The following is a 13,365-nucleotide window of genomic DNA, read 5'->3' on the forward strand; positions in this document are numbered from 1 at the left end:
TATAGCGGTGGTTCAATCATGTACGGATTGAATGATTGGTTGATAATTTGACAGCAGAAAAAATAAAAAACTCAACAAATACTCATCATTATAAATGATAAGCCACCCCTTTTTTTTTTTTTTTTTATATGGATATGGAAATCCAGAACCCGAATACGATATATTCTTTCTTTTTGTTTTTTTTTAATACATAATATCATATTATAAAAAAAAATATGGGTAAAAAGCCATTTATTAATAGAAAAACAGCAAAGCATTATCATGTTGTACACAGATCTCAAAAGGATCCACTTATTAATGACTCTGAAGCATCTGATCGTGTTCTTCAAGAAGTCTTGCCTAGCAATCAACTAAAGGTAATTGAACTTTTTTTTTTCTTTTTTTTTTTTTAATTCATTAACAATAGTCGAATTGAATTAATGTAATTTTTTTAGCATAAAACTCAGGAAGAAATAGATCGAGTTAAAGCAAAACCTAAAAAATTGACACAAGATGAAATTGATCAGTAATGTATCTTTGTTAAGACACCTTTTAACTTGAATAAAGAGAATAACACTTCTTTATATATAGACGTATTGGTCAAGCAGCTATGTATGGTATTTTTTTTGATGATGGTGAATATGATTATCTTCAACATTTAAAACCTATTGGTGGTTCTACGGATGCCGTCTTTTTAGAAGCACCCAAGAAAGAAAAACCAAAGACGATCCATGATGCCTTTCTCAAGGAAGAGGATGAATATAGAGAACAGAAAAACTCTAAATTAATTCAGCTACCCTCTGATGTTTTGCCTTCCTCTGTGGAAATGGCGGTAGGTGTCATGAATCAATCCACTGGTCTTGATAATGGACTTCAGCCCGATATGGATCCTCGATTACGTGAAGTCCTCGAAGCTCTCTCTGATGATGAATTTATTGATGATGAATTGGGCGATGATTTTATTGAGCAATTAAATGCTGATGGAGAACCCTATGACCCTGAGGAGGATGATGATTATTTTGACTCAGAAGTGGAGGAATATGAAGAATATGAAGAATATGATAATGAGGAGCAACAACAAGAAGAAGGAGAAGTAAATGCAGAAAATTATGATTGGGAAGCAGCATTTAAAAAGTAATAAAGAAAGAAAAAGAGGGAGAGAGAGAGAGAGAGAAAGGATGAGTAATGTATATTTATATAATTTTTTTTTTATAGATTCAAGTTAAGCCAAAATCGTAATGCAGGATCTGACGATGAATCTGATAAATTTGATCGATATACAAAACAAACAGGATACTCGGTATCATCTTCAGCTATGCATCGTAATACACAACTTCGTTTATTAGATGATCGATTTGAAAAGATTGAAGAAGAATACATGGAAGATGAAGATGAAAGTGAAGAAATGAATGAGGAAGAAATTCAACAAAGAGAAGACTTTGAGTCTATTTTAGATGACTTTTTAGAAAAATACGAAATCATAGGACGAAAGATGGAACCAAAGATGGAAGGAGAAAGTTCAGCAGCTAAATTAGATAGTTATCGTCAAGGCTTAATAAAACCAGATGTTCAGCAGTTAGAAGAACAGCATGAACCATCTAAACCACGCTTGACTCGTGCTTTACTCGAGCCTCGTTTAGAGAGACCTGTACAAAGACAAAAGGAGAGTTGGGATGTACAGACGATTATTTCAACCTATTCCAATTTAGAAAATCATCCTTCATTAATTAGTGATAAGGGACCATCAAAGAAAATTCGTATCGATCCCAAGACTGGTATGCCTATTTTAGTAGAAGTAGAGCGTAAGCAAAAAAAGAAGCAAGTAGAAGAGGAAGAAAATAGCGAAGAAGAAGAAGAAGATGATGATGATGAAAATATATCTGCAGAAAATAGAGGAGTAGCAAGATTAAAAGGAGAAACAAAAGAAGAAAAGAAAGCACGAAAACAAGCAGTAAAAGAAGCAAAAAAGGTAATAATAATAATAAAGAGAGAGTGTGTGTGTGTGTGTTTCTACAAATAGTAACAAATTTTATAATATTAGAATCGTCGAGAAGAAAAGAAATTAACAAAATCTGCCTTTAAAAAAGAAGAAAATCGACAAAAGAAAATCCTTCAACAACAACGCCAAGCAAAAGGTGCTACACATATTCCCTAATTATAGAGTATTTAATGATATCATGTATATATGTAGTTGTAGGGAAATAAATACATATAAAGAAAAAATAAGTCTATTTTTGTATGCATTCGTGTTTATTATACATAAAAGAATTCTATCTTTTAATATCCCTCCCCCATATTATATGTTACTATTTTTTTTTATTGTGGGCATAATGAGTATTAAAGAAAAGTCTTTCTTCTTTTTTTTTTTAAAAAAAAATGTAGTATTTAATAAAGAAGTCTTTAATATCCTTGAATTGACATACTATTGGTAATTATTTCTATTGCGTAATAAATACTTATTACATAATAAAATGACAAAAGAAAAATGCGCTCTTCTTCTCCTCTTATTTAATAAGAATTTCTCGGAACTATACACAGCGTTGATGAATACAAATGATAAAATACGGAAAAAAAGGCAGCAGTAAAAATGAATAGCGGAGTCAATTTAGCCGGCGATACATGATTGGTTGCGTATAAAAATATTTTGATACCTTTGTTGTTAATATATCCAAATGTTTATACATTTAAAAAAAAAAAAAAAAAAAAAAAAAAAATGCAAATTTATTAAGCTAATTGTTTTATTTATTTTCTTAAATTAATAATTAAATCAGTTTATAGTAGTTAATAATACCTCTAACTAGCATAAATATATAAATATATATATATGCCTTTAAGATTAAAATGAAAGCTTAACAATTAGCTTAAAAACGATGGAAAATTCCATATTACTATATTTAATATAATGTTTTTATTATAATAAAAGCTTAAAAAAAGACTAAATTCACTTTATTATTATTTATAGAAATTTTATCGAGTCATGGATAATGTCAGGAACTTTTATTTTTTAGCAAGTTAACAAGATCTTGTGAAAGGTCAATTAAGTAGATAGGCAAATAATTTTATGGTTGCTGCTGCTGTCCCTGATAAATTCTTAAAATCTAGGTATATTATACTACATAGTCGTACTACTTGTACGGAGATATCATCTTAGCAAGTTATGAGCATCTAAAGTGTCTAATCCTTTATTGTTAAACCTATTACGTGTGTCTACTATTGTATTTACGTTAATAGTCTTTGCAGGTATACAGTTGCCTCACTCTCTCTCTTTTTGCTATTGAATGCAGTCTTCTTCTAAACACCTTTGTACTTACACAGCTTCGAGTCAATGGCATCTGTCTCATAAATTACACCAACACTATAGTTGTAACGTCTTTATTAGATGAAAAGAATAACTTCTTTTTCTTTAGTTAAGTATATCACACTTTGATCTACTAAAAGGACATCATATATGTATGCTAAAACCTATCATGTTTATAAAATCACTATTTTTGCTCCAATCTATGCTTTCATTTTCAATCTCTTGAATAAGAAAGGGACTATCCTTATTTAAGGCCAAAAGAGGGAGAAAAAACGCCCTTCTTTCTCCTAAAGAACTGATGATATTTATAAAAACACACACACACACACACACACACACACACAAAGAGGATTTGTATTTAAGAGGGGATATATAAATATAATCGGTAAAACTCTTTGATTTTAATAAAGATTTACGAGAAGGATCAACTAAGTTTTACCTCTTCAGCTACTGATAAAATATTCTAACAGGGCTCCTTATAGCTGAGACATGTCTCTTTATACAGTTTATTACAAAAGTAATAAACTTTCTTATGTGCCTGAAAGTATAGTGGGAAGGGAGGCGAAAAAGTTATGATCTTTACTAGGACAATAATCGCTTCCCTTTTCATTTTATTTTTTATATTTTCTACTCGAGGATAAGAATTGGAGGCTTCTTTTTTTTCATGTATTTGCCCTGAGAAATAAAAATCATAATCAACATACCAGAAATGCTATTTTTATAAACATAAAGAACAGTAAAATTATACTTTTTAAGCAACAATGGATTTTTTTTATTATTATTGATTCAAGACAAAAAAAAAACCAAGAAAATGATAATGATTAAGGTTAAGACAATATGATTTCGGTAAAAAGATTCTCCAATAAGGAATTCTGCAAATGAAATAACAATGTTTCTTGACAGCTGGTTTTACATTAATATTTTTTTTTTTTCCAAGGAAAAATACATATAAAAGAGATGGTGCTCCTTAAAAATAAAAAATAAAAAAAGCCCCTATTTTTATTATTATTTTTTTTTTAATTTTTTAATTTTTTTTTTTTCTAAAAAAAAATAAATATTCATATTTATTTATACATTTATATATTTGTATAGATGCTGCAAATAATAATGAACAAGTTCAACTCCTTTAAATGGAGTTGGCTGCAATACCCTTTTTTTACTGCAATTATTATATTTGACATTGTTTATATTCAATTTCCACCGTTATGGTGTCGACTTTTATTAGCTATTTTACTTTTATCATCACCATTTATACCATATATTAGACGTTTTACAGTACCTGCAATGGTTGTTTTTACATGGCTTATTACATTTTATGCCGTTCAATTTATTCCAAATAGTATTAAGCCAAAACATATCTTTGTCGATATCTTACCTACTCTTGAACGAATCATTTATGGAGCTAATTTATCAGAAATTATATCTCAACATACACATCCTATACTAGATATCTTTGCATGGTTACCTTATGGTATCATTCATTTTGCTTTCCCATTTATTTTTGCTTTGGCACTCTTTATCTTTGGTCCTCCAGGCACTCTTCCTGTTTTTGGTAAAGCATTTGGTTATATGAATTTAGCAGGTGTCTTGACTCAACTTATTTTCCCCACTTCTCCTCCATGTAAATTGAATGAAAAGAAACAAATTATATAAATATGCAAATGTGTATTTATATATTTATTTATTCATTTATTTATTTATTTATTTATTCCTTTTATTAGGGTACGAACTTAGTTATGGCTCTGCACCAGCTGACTATTCAATACACGGTCAACCAGGTGGTCTTGCCAGAATTGATAAAATTTTGGGTCTAAATCTTTATGGAACCACATTTGGTAATTCACCACTTGTTTTTGGAGCATTCCCATCACTTCATTCAGGATGTGCTACAATAGAAATGTTCTTTTTATCTTGGTTATACCCAAAGGCAAGACCTTATTGTGTCTTTCATGTATTATGGATGTGGTTTGCTACAATGTATTTAACACATCATTATTTAATCGACCTTGTTGGAGGATCTATTTACGCCACACTTGCCTTCTTTTGTTTCCGTCAATATCTCCCCATCATTCGACCTGATTGTCGTACACGTTTAGATTATATTGATTCTCCAATTCCTATCAAAAATACATTTATGAACTTTGTACGTTCAATCGAGATGGAGACATTCATGAAGACTTTATTATTACGTGAAGCTGATGATACAGAAGCCATGATGCGATTATCGTCAAAGGAAATCTATCACTCACATTCTTCTATTCAATCTAATTCTGATCGAGAAGAAGAAGAAGACGACAACGATGATGATGATATTACATATATTAACTCTGATAATGATGAAGATACTACAGCTCATTTATTCCAACATATACCTCTTAAGTCTGTTCATCCCATTTATATAAATACAACAGATTCAAGAACTAGTTCAAGGTTACCTTCCGTAACTAATTCACCTACATCCTCTGAACCGTCTTCACCTGCTACACCTTGTTCAGATTATTATTATTCTCATAATGAGCTGAAACATTAATACCACTTATTCTAATTTAAATTATAGAAGTTCTGTTACTAATTACTATTACATACATTTACTTACCTTTTTACTATTACTACTTAATTTATGTCTCTACTTATAACTATATAATTACTAATATATAAATTTACTTATAATAATAATAATAATAAAATAATAATAATAATAATGTATAATACATATGTTTCATATTATTGTATTTAACTTGAGTAATTGTAAAAAAAAAAAAAAAAAAAATTAACTATTAATAAATGACATATTTTACACGTAAAAATTAGTATAATGACATAAATTCTATTATGCAGCTATAGCTTATTATCGAATTAATAATAAACTTGCATTGTCATGACTTCGTAGTAGTAGCAGTAGTATGATTGAATCACTCTTAAGCTTATTTAAACTTTAATACAACAAAATATACTTTAGATTTCAGGAATGGTAAAATTAAATGACTGATGATATATTATTTTTTTTTTTCTTATTGGAATCACCACCACCACAAAGAAGTGTACATGTGTTTATTCCGGGTAATAAAATATTGACTCTTTCTTATTTTGATATGTTTAGGCGAAACAAAAAAAAGAAAAGAGGAGTGGATGTGTGGGCAGACAATAGTATACAACTACAACATGTATTTTACAAATACATAAATGACATAATTATTCATTTAATACACAGAAAAAAAAAGGGGGAAAAAAAAAGAAAAAAAAAAGAAAAAAGATAAACAATCCAACTACTCACATGCTAAATGTAGTTCAGACAAGAAGACTTTTAAACTGAATTATAACGTATGCTTTTTAAAAAAAAATAAAAATAAAAAATAAAAACACACTGTATTTCTCTTCCTTCTTTATATATACGGGGTTTTAAATTTGTTTTCATGTTTTTGTTTTGCTGTCTCTAGAACTAAACAACGCATACAAAGTATTAAGGCATGATTTTATTTTATTTTATAAAAAAAAAAGGCATAGGATATGTAAATTCAGCTTTTTTTTTTTCAAGCCAGCGTAAAAAAAAAAAGAGTATTAATCAGTTCTTCTATTTGATGTATTTAACTTAAAGCTAACCTAAATCTTTAAATCCTCTATAATTAAAATAGTTCAAAATACAAATAAGGAAATTATCAGTAATCTAACAAAAAATAAACTCTTTTGAGCTTTCAAGATAAAGGCTTTATTACATTAAATTCAATCTGAAAAAGAGCCCTATTTTCAAACTTAAATTTATGTCTGTTAAGCTTTGTAGTTGAGCATGATGGATATTGACTGAATTCTTTGATTCATCATTATTATCATTTTTAAACGTTCGAAAGTGACAGGTTATTATTGCGCACTCTTGTTCTTATTATTTTTTAAATCACACAAACATTTATTGAAGTTGATAGATTAGCAACGAAAACATAGTTTAAAAGTTAAGACACCTCAAGTTTTTTTTTTTTTTGGGGGGGAGAGAGAAGAGGATTGAATCGGGTTTTTTTTTTGTTTTTGAATCTTTAGCGCAGTGAATTGTATTCACCAATCGTGCAAGCCAAAAAAAAAAAAAAAAAAAAAAAAAAAAGTGAGAAACAACACACCCATTTTGATAAAATGTTATCAAGATGGTAATTAATTTATATTCGAAAATCGAAAGATTATGATAAATTTTCAAGGTTTTTAATATTTATGTTATCGACGTATTATAGAACAGTTTGTTTCTGCTAACTGGATAAATTCGATTTTATTCTTCTACAACAAGCATCATTGCTTCACTTTCTTCAAGATTGTTGAAGAGTTTTTAATACAGACTCTTATAAATATGATTCACTAATGTTATTGAATTCTTCATATCAAGAACACACTTTTAACATTTAGCATAGCGTAAGTAATCCATTTTATCGATCGGGTCTTACTCTTTCATTTAAAAAGAAAAAAAAAAAAGATTAGTCTGGACAGATAACGATTTTGGTGGCGAATTATAAGCTCATTTTAAAATAAACATCTTATAGGTTAAAAAAAATTTTTTTTGGAAAGAATTTTAAGAATAAAAGAATAAATGATAAACCAGTCTCTCCTTATAGCCACTAGTAGATTCTACTACATGACAAAAGATAGTACAGGATATGCTTAAATAGCAACTTGATTGGCTAAAAATACTCAATATTATATTATACTAGAAGTTAAAAAAACTATTCGCTTTATATGTTAATTATGAACGTGTATAAAACCCTGTCCCCATGTAAATAGTAGTGTTATGAATATGCATATCATAGAAAATAGCGTGAAATATATTTCATACTTCAAGAACGAAATATTTTCTATTTCAGTTCGTTACTCTGCAACATACACGGCTAAAGATGATAAAATAAAATAAAGAAAAAAAAATGAAAAAAAAAATGAAAAAAAATAAAAAAAAAAAAAAAAAAAAAAAACTACATTATATCCGAGTTCTCCTATATAAACTATTAAACTCCTCTTCGTTGTACTACTAGAGTAATACAAAAATTATATTCATTTATAAAATATACCCATTTACAGTAGCAGTTATATAATTATCTCTTTTTTTTTCTTTTTTCTTTTTTTTTTTTTTAATTCCTTTTCTCCTTTTTCTTTTTCTCCTCTTTATAAATATATAAATGAAAAACTTAAAAGGACTATCGATAATAACATGCGTGACAATATTAACTCTTTTTATCGCTTGTACATCACAAGCAATTGTTATTTATCCCTTTCTTTATTCAATGAATAACAGTATTCAATTAATTCTCATACTTGTATCCTTAAATTATCTAATATTTATGGTTTTGATAAACTATTTTCTTACATGCAAAACAGATCCTGGATCAGTACCTAACCAATGGGTAATATTGTACTGTGTATATTAGTTGAATCAAATTTCTTATTTATTATATTAGGTGCCGAGACAACAAGCATTTATTGAAGTTAAAAAATCAACTCACACATTACGATACTGTAAAACATGTAAAAATTATAAGCCACCGAGAACACATCATTGTTCTTGCTGTAATCGATGTGTATTGAAAATGGATCATCATTGTCCTTGGGTAGATAATTGTATTGGTTTTGCAAACTACTGTCATTTTTTTCGTTTTTTAATTTATGTCGATCTGTGCACTATATATCTATTCACTCTCCTAAGCTGCAGGTTAGCTCAAATTATAAGAGATATGCATCATGTAATATCTATATTTATATACATCAAATATATGTATACGCTTAAATACATATAAAACTGACTTCAAGTTTGATAGTATCATATATACCCCACAACATTAGAAGCCATCTTTATCTCTATCAATATGATTTTGACAGCAGCTATCATGATTTCTGTCGGTATTTTGACAATCTATCATATTTATTGCATTACTACCAATACAACAACTATCGAAGGCTGGGAAAAAGGTAGATCACTTACAATAAAAGGCATGGGCAAAATTCATAATGTAAATAAGAAAATACAGAGTAGACTTTCTCTCTTTTTTTTTTTTTTATGAGTATATTTAACTCTTTTTTTTTTTTTTTTTTTTTCTTTTCTTACTTTTTAGGTTAAATGCCCCTATGATCAAGGGATATATAAAAATATTCAATCTGTATTAGGAAAATATCCAATATTTTGGTTTTTACCAAGGCCTATGAGCGGCACTGGTTTAGATTTTCCTATTAGTACAAAATATCTTGATGAAGAAGTTGAAAACAGTACAACACTCACAACGGAAAAATTACATAATACATCCACTATTTCACTAAATCGATATTCTTCCAACGCAAGCTCTCAATGGGCTTTATCCTCCTCAGTAATCGATATGTCTTCCTCTGCAATTGATGTTATACCTCCACCCTTAGCGTATAATACCATGAATGAGGGATATTATTATTGCCAAGCAACAAAAATAGATCATACGGCTCCATCTCCTATACTATTAAATGATATAAATACCTATAGTGTTAATACAATAATTGAAGATAAATCAATTCATCATCCTATTACAGCAGTATCAAATACACCAGAATCAACTCTTACATTTGCATCCACCGCAACGACTTTAGTAGATCATTATCATCATTTTTCATCCATAGTAAAGCCGTAAATCAGAGTGAATTGTTATTTTTGTATATTTAAATAGATTTCTTTCCTTCTCTCTCATTTCTTTTGCAATACTACAGTCGCTTGGATATAGATTATATATAGAGAGCACTTTATTTCATTCTCAACCTATTGTTACTAACAAGAAATCATCAGATGCAACTCCGTTTTACTCGTAATATTCATTCATCTTTTATATATATTCATTGTTTATAATTGTAAATTGTGTATATTGTCAAAGCTCCCATCACTTATATCTATCTATACTATTATGCAGTACACATAACCTTTTTTTTTTCATTTCATTTCATTTTATTTTTCATTTTATTTATTCTTGTATAAAGAGTATATTATATACTGTTTATATATATCCATATTTCCATTTTATATACCATACAACATATACATCAATTATTAAAATGTACCAAATTTAGTCTACACTTGATATAATTTATTTTATTGAATAATAATAAAATTCATAATGTCAATAAACTTCAAGAAATATATATAAATACAAACACATGTGATTGTTTCTAATTTATTATAATTAAATTATATACTAAATATAATGTATTATAGAATGATAAAAGCTACAAAATGAGAAATGATGATAGAAAATATATATATATATGTATATATAGTAAATAAAGCGAATATCACTCGTGGGTATTTAAGCGAAGGACATTTGAGATAAAAAAAAATGACTCTAAATATGTATATAAATATATAAAAAGAGGGGAAGGGAGAGGGAAAGGGAGAGGGGGGGTGTTGTTTATGCTTTAGAATTATCATTTCCAACCAAAGTAGATTCTGGAATGGCGGCACCAACAGCAGCAGCAGCCTCCAAACGAGCCTTACGAAGATTTCTCCTTCTTTTATCCTGAACGATATAGGCCTCTTGATAATTAGGAATCCAACCAAATAACATACGACCGATATGTGGTTTTTTCACACGAACAAACCAAATAGGGATAGCCAAAAGACCAATAACGATACAAATAATATATTGGTAGACACCTGCAGAACCAGCATCAACTAAGGGGGCAATGACCAAATAAATATCAATAATACAAAAGAAGATAGCAAAGGGGAGCCAGATCTTGAAGGGTCTGTGTAAATTCTTGGTTGACTTTTTAAAACGCATAATAATCAAACCAAAGACAGCGATACCATAGAACAACCAGTAGATGAAACTGTACATTTTGGCAAGATAAGTAAAGTTACCGGGAATACACCAGATAGTTGCAATGATACCCACAAGTATAAGGGCCCAGATAGGTGATTGACGCTTTTCATTTAATTTACCGAAAAAGGATGGCATATAAACACCATCTTCATTAGCAGCCGTTAAAACAACACGAGAGGCGGCCCAGATGTTACCATTGACAGCACCAAAGGTCGATAAGACGACCATCAGGGCAAAGAAATAAGCGCCGCCTTTACCCCATGCAACCATACCAACCTGCATAGCAACAGTGGAAGAATTAGCGACAGTGGAGATAGGAAGGGTAGCAAAATAAGCGATATTACCCAAGACATATACTAATGTTACTAGGATACAAGAAATAGTAATAGCCAAGGGTAAATTACGTTGAGGGTTCTTTACTTCAGCGACACCGTAATTTAAATTATTCCAACCGTTGTAAGCGAATAAAGCCATGTACATAGCGGTACCATAATCAAGTGCATTTGTAGAACTATTATGGAATGCATTCTTGAAGTTTTCAGTATGTCCTCTGCCAAGCCAAATCCAACCAATGATAATAATCATAGCAAGAGCTAATAATTTAGCTGCTGTAAAGACATTAGCTACCATTGCACCTGCTTTTCTACCGAATGCATTGAAAAGTACAACTACCCAAATACAGGCAATAGCAACAAGTTTAACTGCATAATCAGGCATATCTGTACTTATACCCTCTGTATTTGAAGGGTCGAAATAGGCCATTTCCATAATGTATTGAGCAAACACAGTAGCAATAGAGGCAGTACCGATAGGATTAGATAATAAAAGATTAGACCAGCTAAAAGTTAAACCAAGACAAAGGCCATAAGCTGATTTCAAGTATTGATATTCGCCACCTGATTTTGTAATCATCGTACCTAATTCTGCATAGCAAAGAGCACCTATCATACTCAATAGACCACCAATCGTCCAAACAATCAAAGAAGGGCCAACAGCTTGAACCTTTAAGGTAACAGGGCCAGGAGTAGCAAAAATACCACTACCAATAATAAGACCTACAATCTAAATATAGATAGATCAATAAAATTGTTTCAAAATAGATCTTTCTTTTTTTTTTTTCTTAACTCCCCCGCTTACCATATTACAACTACTGATAAGACCCATATGAGGCACAACAGCGGGTCCTTCATCTGATCCAATAGACTGACTATCTGATGCATTTAAGCCTGCTTCAATAGAAGTAATAGAGTTTTCCTTGTTTATTTCACCATTACTACTATAGGGAGGTACTGAAACGTTTGAACATCCAGTAGGGGCATCAGAGCCGAGACTGGCGCTATGATGTACTGTCATCTATATGTATGTGTGTCTAATTATTTATGCTTTATTAGAATGTAACTGACGAGTTATTTAATAAATAAGAAAAAAAAAATTGAATGAATAAATATGAATAAATAAATGATTTTCGATTGTCATTTATATGTATAAAGAAAAATGAGACATTTTTTTTTTTTTGTAGAAAATTTTTTTTTTTTTTTTTTTTTTTGAATTACGATATTCAGCTTTGATTCCGTTAATAGTAGTTCTGAATAAAATTAAACTATTATTTCGATTTTCTTTAATTATGATTCCTTGATAATAAATTTTCTTTTATTTTATTTTTTCCCAAAAAAAAAAACAGATAACAACTATTAAATCAAAATTTATTGACTGAATATCAGAATCAGAAAAACAAACAAACTATTTTATTTTACTATTATGAATAATAAGTATGTACGCTAAACTATTGAAAAAAAAAAAATAAAAATAAAAAAAATAAAAATAAAAAAAATAAAAATAAAAATAAGGGTCTACTACAGGCATCAAATCACCTTTTTTTTTTTTTTTTGAAACATGTCGAGCTATTTTTTTTTTTATTTTACACAGCACAGATTTACTGTATTACCTATTCAATATAGCACTGTTTTCCACAAAAAAAAAAAATAAAGAGTCTATTATTGGACATGTATTTCATCTGTAGATAGCCTTAACTATTTGGATATATAAATGAAAAGTACCAAGTAGACAAAGGGCTGTTGATACAAAAAAGACTAGAAACATTTCAAATGATTTAATATTAAATAATAATATGCAGATGCTATTGTAAGGTTATACCAAATTATTTAGAGTAGCATTAAAATACATTCCTTAAAAATGATTGGCTGGAAGTATGTTTAAAGCGTATGAGTCAATTTTGTTCACTCAACTTTCTCCCCCACTGTTTAACCTAAATCAAGAAAAATTTGAACA

General features: G+C 29.2%; 4 protein-coding genes across 4 annotated transcripts; 3 read left to right on the forward strand and 1 right to left on the reverse strand.

The window, feature by feature from the left end:
* The first annotated feature begins 110 nt into the window (after positions 1-110).
* Positions 111-2,335, forward strand: BX663DRAFT_513811 (Low temperature viability protein-domain-containing protein). The gene is made up of 4 exons (XM_051528206.1): positions 111-356; positions 435-505; positions 571-1,113; positions 1,195-2,335. The coding sequence occupies exons 1-4, from the start codon at positions 216-218 to the stop codon at positions 1,997-1,999; spliced, it is 1,560 nt and encodes a 519-aa protein (XP_051381704.1). The 5' UTR covers positions 111-215; the 3' UTR covers positions 2,000-2,335.
* A 1,950-nt stretch (positions 2,336-4,285) lies between these two features.
* Positions 4,286-5,948, forward strand: BX663DRAFT_513815 (uncharacterized protein). Its single transcript, XM_051528207.1, has 2 exons — positions 4,286-4,898; positions 4,999-5,948. Exons 1-2 carry the CDS (start codon positions 4,370-4,372, stop codon positions 5,805-5,807), a joined length of 1,338 nt encoding a protein of 445 aa, XP_051381705.1. The 5' UTR covers positions 4,286-4,369; the 3' UTR covers positions 5,808-5,948.
* Positions 5,949-8,363: 2,415 nt separating this feature from the next.
* Positions 8,364-10,209, forward strand: BX663DRAFT_513816 (DHHC palmitoyltransferase-domain-containing protein). Its single transcript, XM_051528208.1, has 4 exons — positions 8,364-8,646; positions 8,701-8,982; positions 9,058-9,249; positions 9,352-10,209. The coding sequence occupies exons 1-4, from the start codon at positions 8,422-8,424 to the stop codon at positions 9,892-9,894; spliced, it is 1,242 nt and encodes a 413-aa protein (XP_051381706.1). The 5' UTR covers positions 8,364-8,421; the 3' UTR covers positions 9,895-10,209.
* A 259-nt stretch (positions 10,210-10,468) lies between these two features.
* On the reverse strand, positions 10,469-12,590 carry BX663DRAFT_513819 (amino acid permease-domain-containing protein). The gene is made up of 2 exons (XM_051528209.1): positions 12,214-12,590; positions 10,469-12,138 (listed from the first exon to the last, which is right to left on the reverse strand). The coding sequence occupies exons 1-2, from the start codon at positions 12,427-12,429 to the stop codon at positions 10,663-10,665; spliced, it is 1,692 nt and encodes a 563-aa protein (XP_051381707.1). The 5' UTR covers positions 12,430-12,590; the 3' UTR covers positions 10,469-10,662.
* Positions 12,591-13,365: the final 775 nt, after the last annotated feature.

The sequence above is a fragment of the Cokeromyces recurvatus genome, assembly GCF_025118155.1.
Source record: "Cokeromyces recurvatus strain NRRL 2243 chromosome Unknown BX663scaffold_17, whole genome shotgun sequence".
Taxonomy (NCBI): domain Eukaryota; kingdom Fungi; phylum Mucoromycota; class Mucoromycetes; order Mucorales; family Mucoraceae; genus Cokeromyces; species Cokeromyces recurvatus.

What these genes read in the sequence shown, in the direction of transcription:
- BX663DRAFT_513811 (XM_051528206.1), top strand. Translation starts at nt 216, where the DNA reads ATGGGTAAAAAGCCATTTATTAATAGAAAAACAGCAAAGCATTATCAT. An exon ending in TGCCTAGCAATCAACTAAAG is followed by an intron (nt 357 to 434) that starts GTAATTGAACTT and finishes TAATTTTTTTAG; the next exon opens with CATAAAACTCAGGAAGAAAT. An exon ending in ACACAAGATGAAATTGATCA is followed by an intron (nt 506 to 570) that starts GTAATGTATCTT and finishes CTTTATATATAG; the next exon opens with ACGTATTGGTCAAGCAGCTA.
- BX663DRAFT_513815 (XM_051528207.1), top strand. Translation starts at nt 4,370, where the DNA reads ATGCTGCAAATAATAATGAACAAGTTCAACTCCTTTAAATGGAGTTGG. An exon ending in TTTCCCCACTTCTCCTCCAT is followed by an intron (nt 4,899 to 4,998) that starts GTAAATTGAATG and finishes TCCTTTTATTAG; the next exon opens with GGTACGAACTTAGTTATGGC.
- BX663DRAFT_513816 (XM_051528208.1), top strand. Translation starts at nt 8,422, where the DNA reads ATGAAAAACTTAAAAGGACTATCGATAATAACATGCGTGACAATATTA. An exon ending in GATCAGTACCTAACCAATGG is followed by an intron (nt 8,647 to 8,700) that starts GTAATATTGTAC and finishes TTATTATATTAG; the next exon opens with GTGCCGAGACAACAAGCATT. An exon ending in GCATGGGCAAAATTCATAAT is followed by an intron (nt 9,250 to 9,351) that starts GTAAATAAGAAA and finishes CTTACTTTTTAG; the next exon opens with GTTAAATGCCCCTATGATCA.
- BX663DRAFT_513819 (XM_051528209.1), bottom strand. Translation starts at nt 12,429, where the DNA reads ATGACAGTACATCATAGCGCCAGTCTCGGCTCTGATGCCCCTACTGGA. An exon ending in TTATCAGTAGTTGTAATATG is followed by an intron (nt 12,139 to 12,213) that starts GTAAGCGGGGGA and finishes ATCTATATTTAG; the next exon opens with ATTGTAGGTCTTATTATTGG.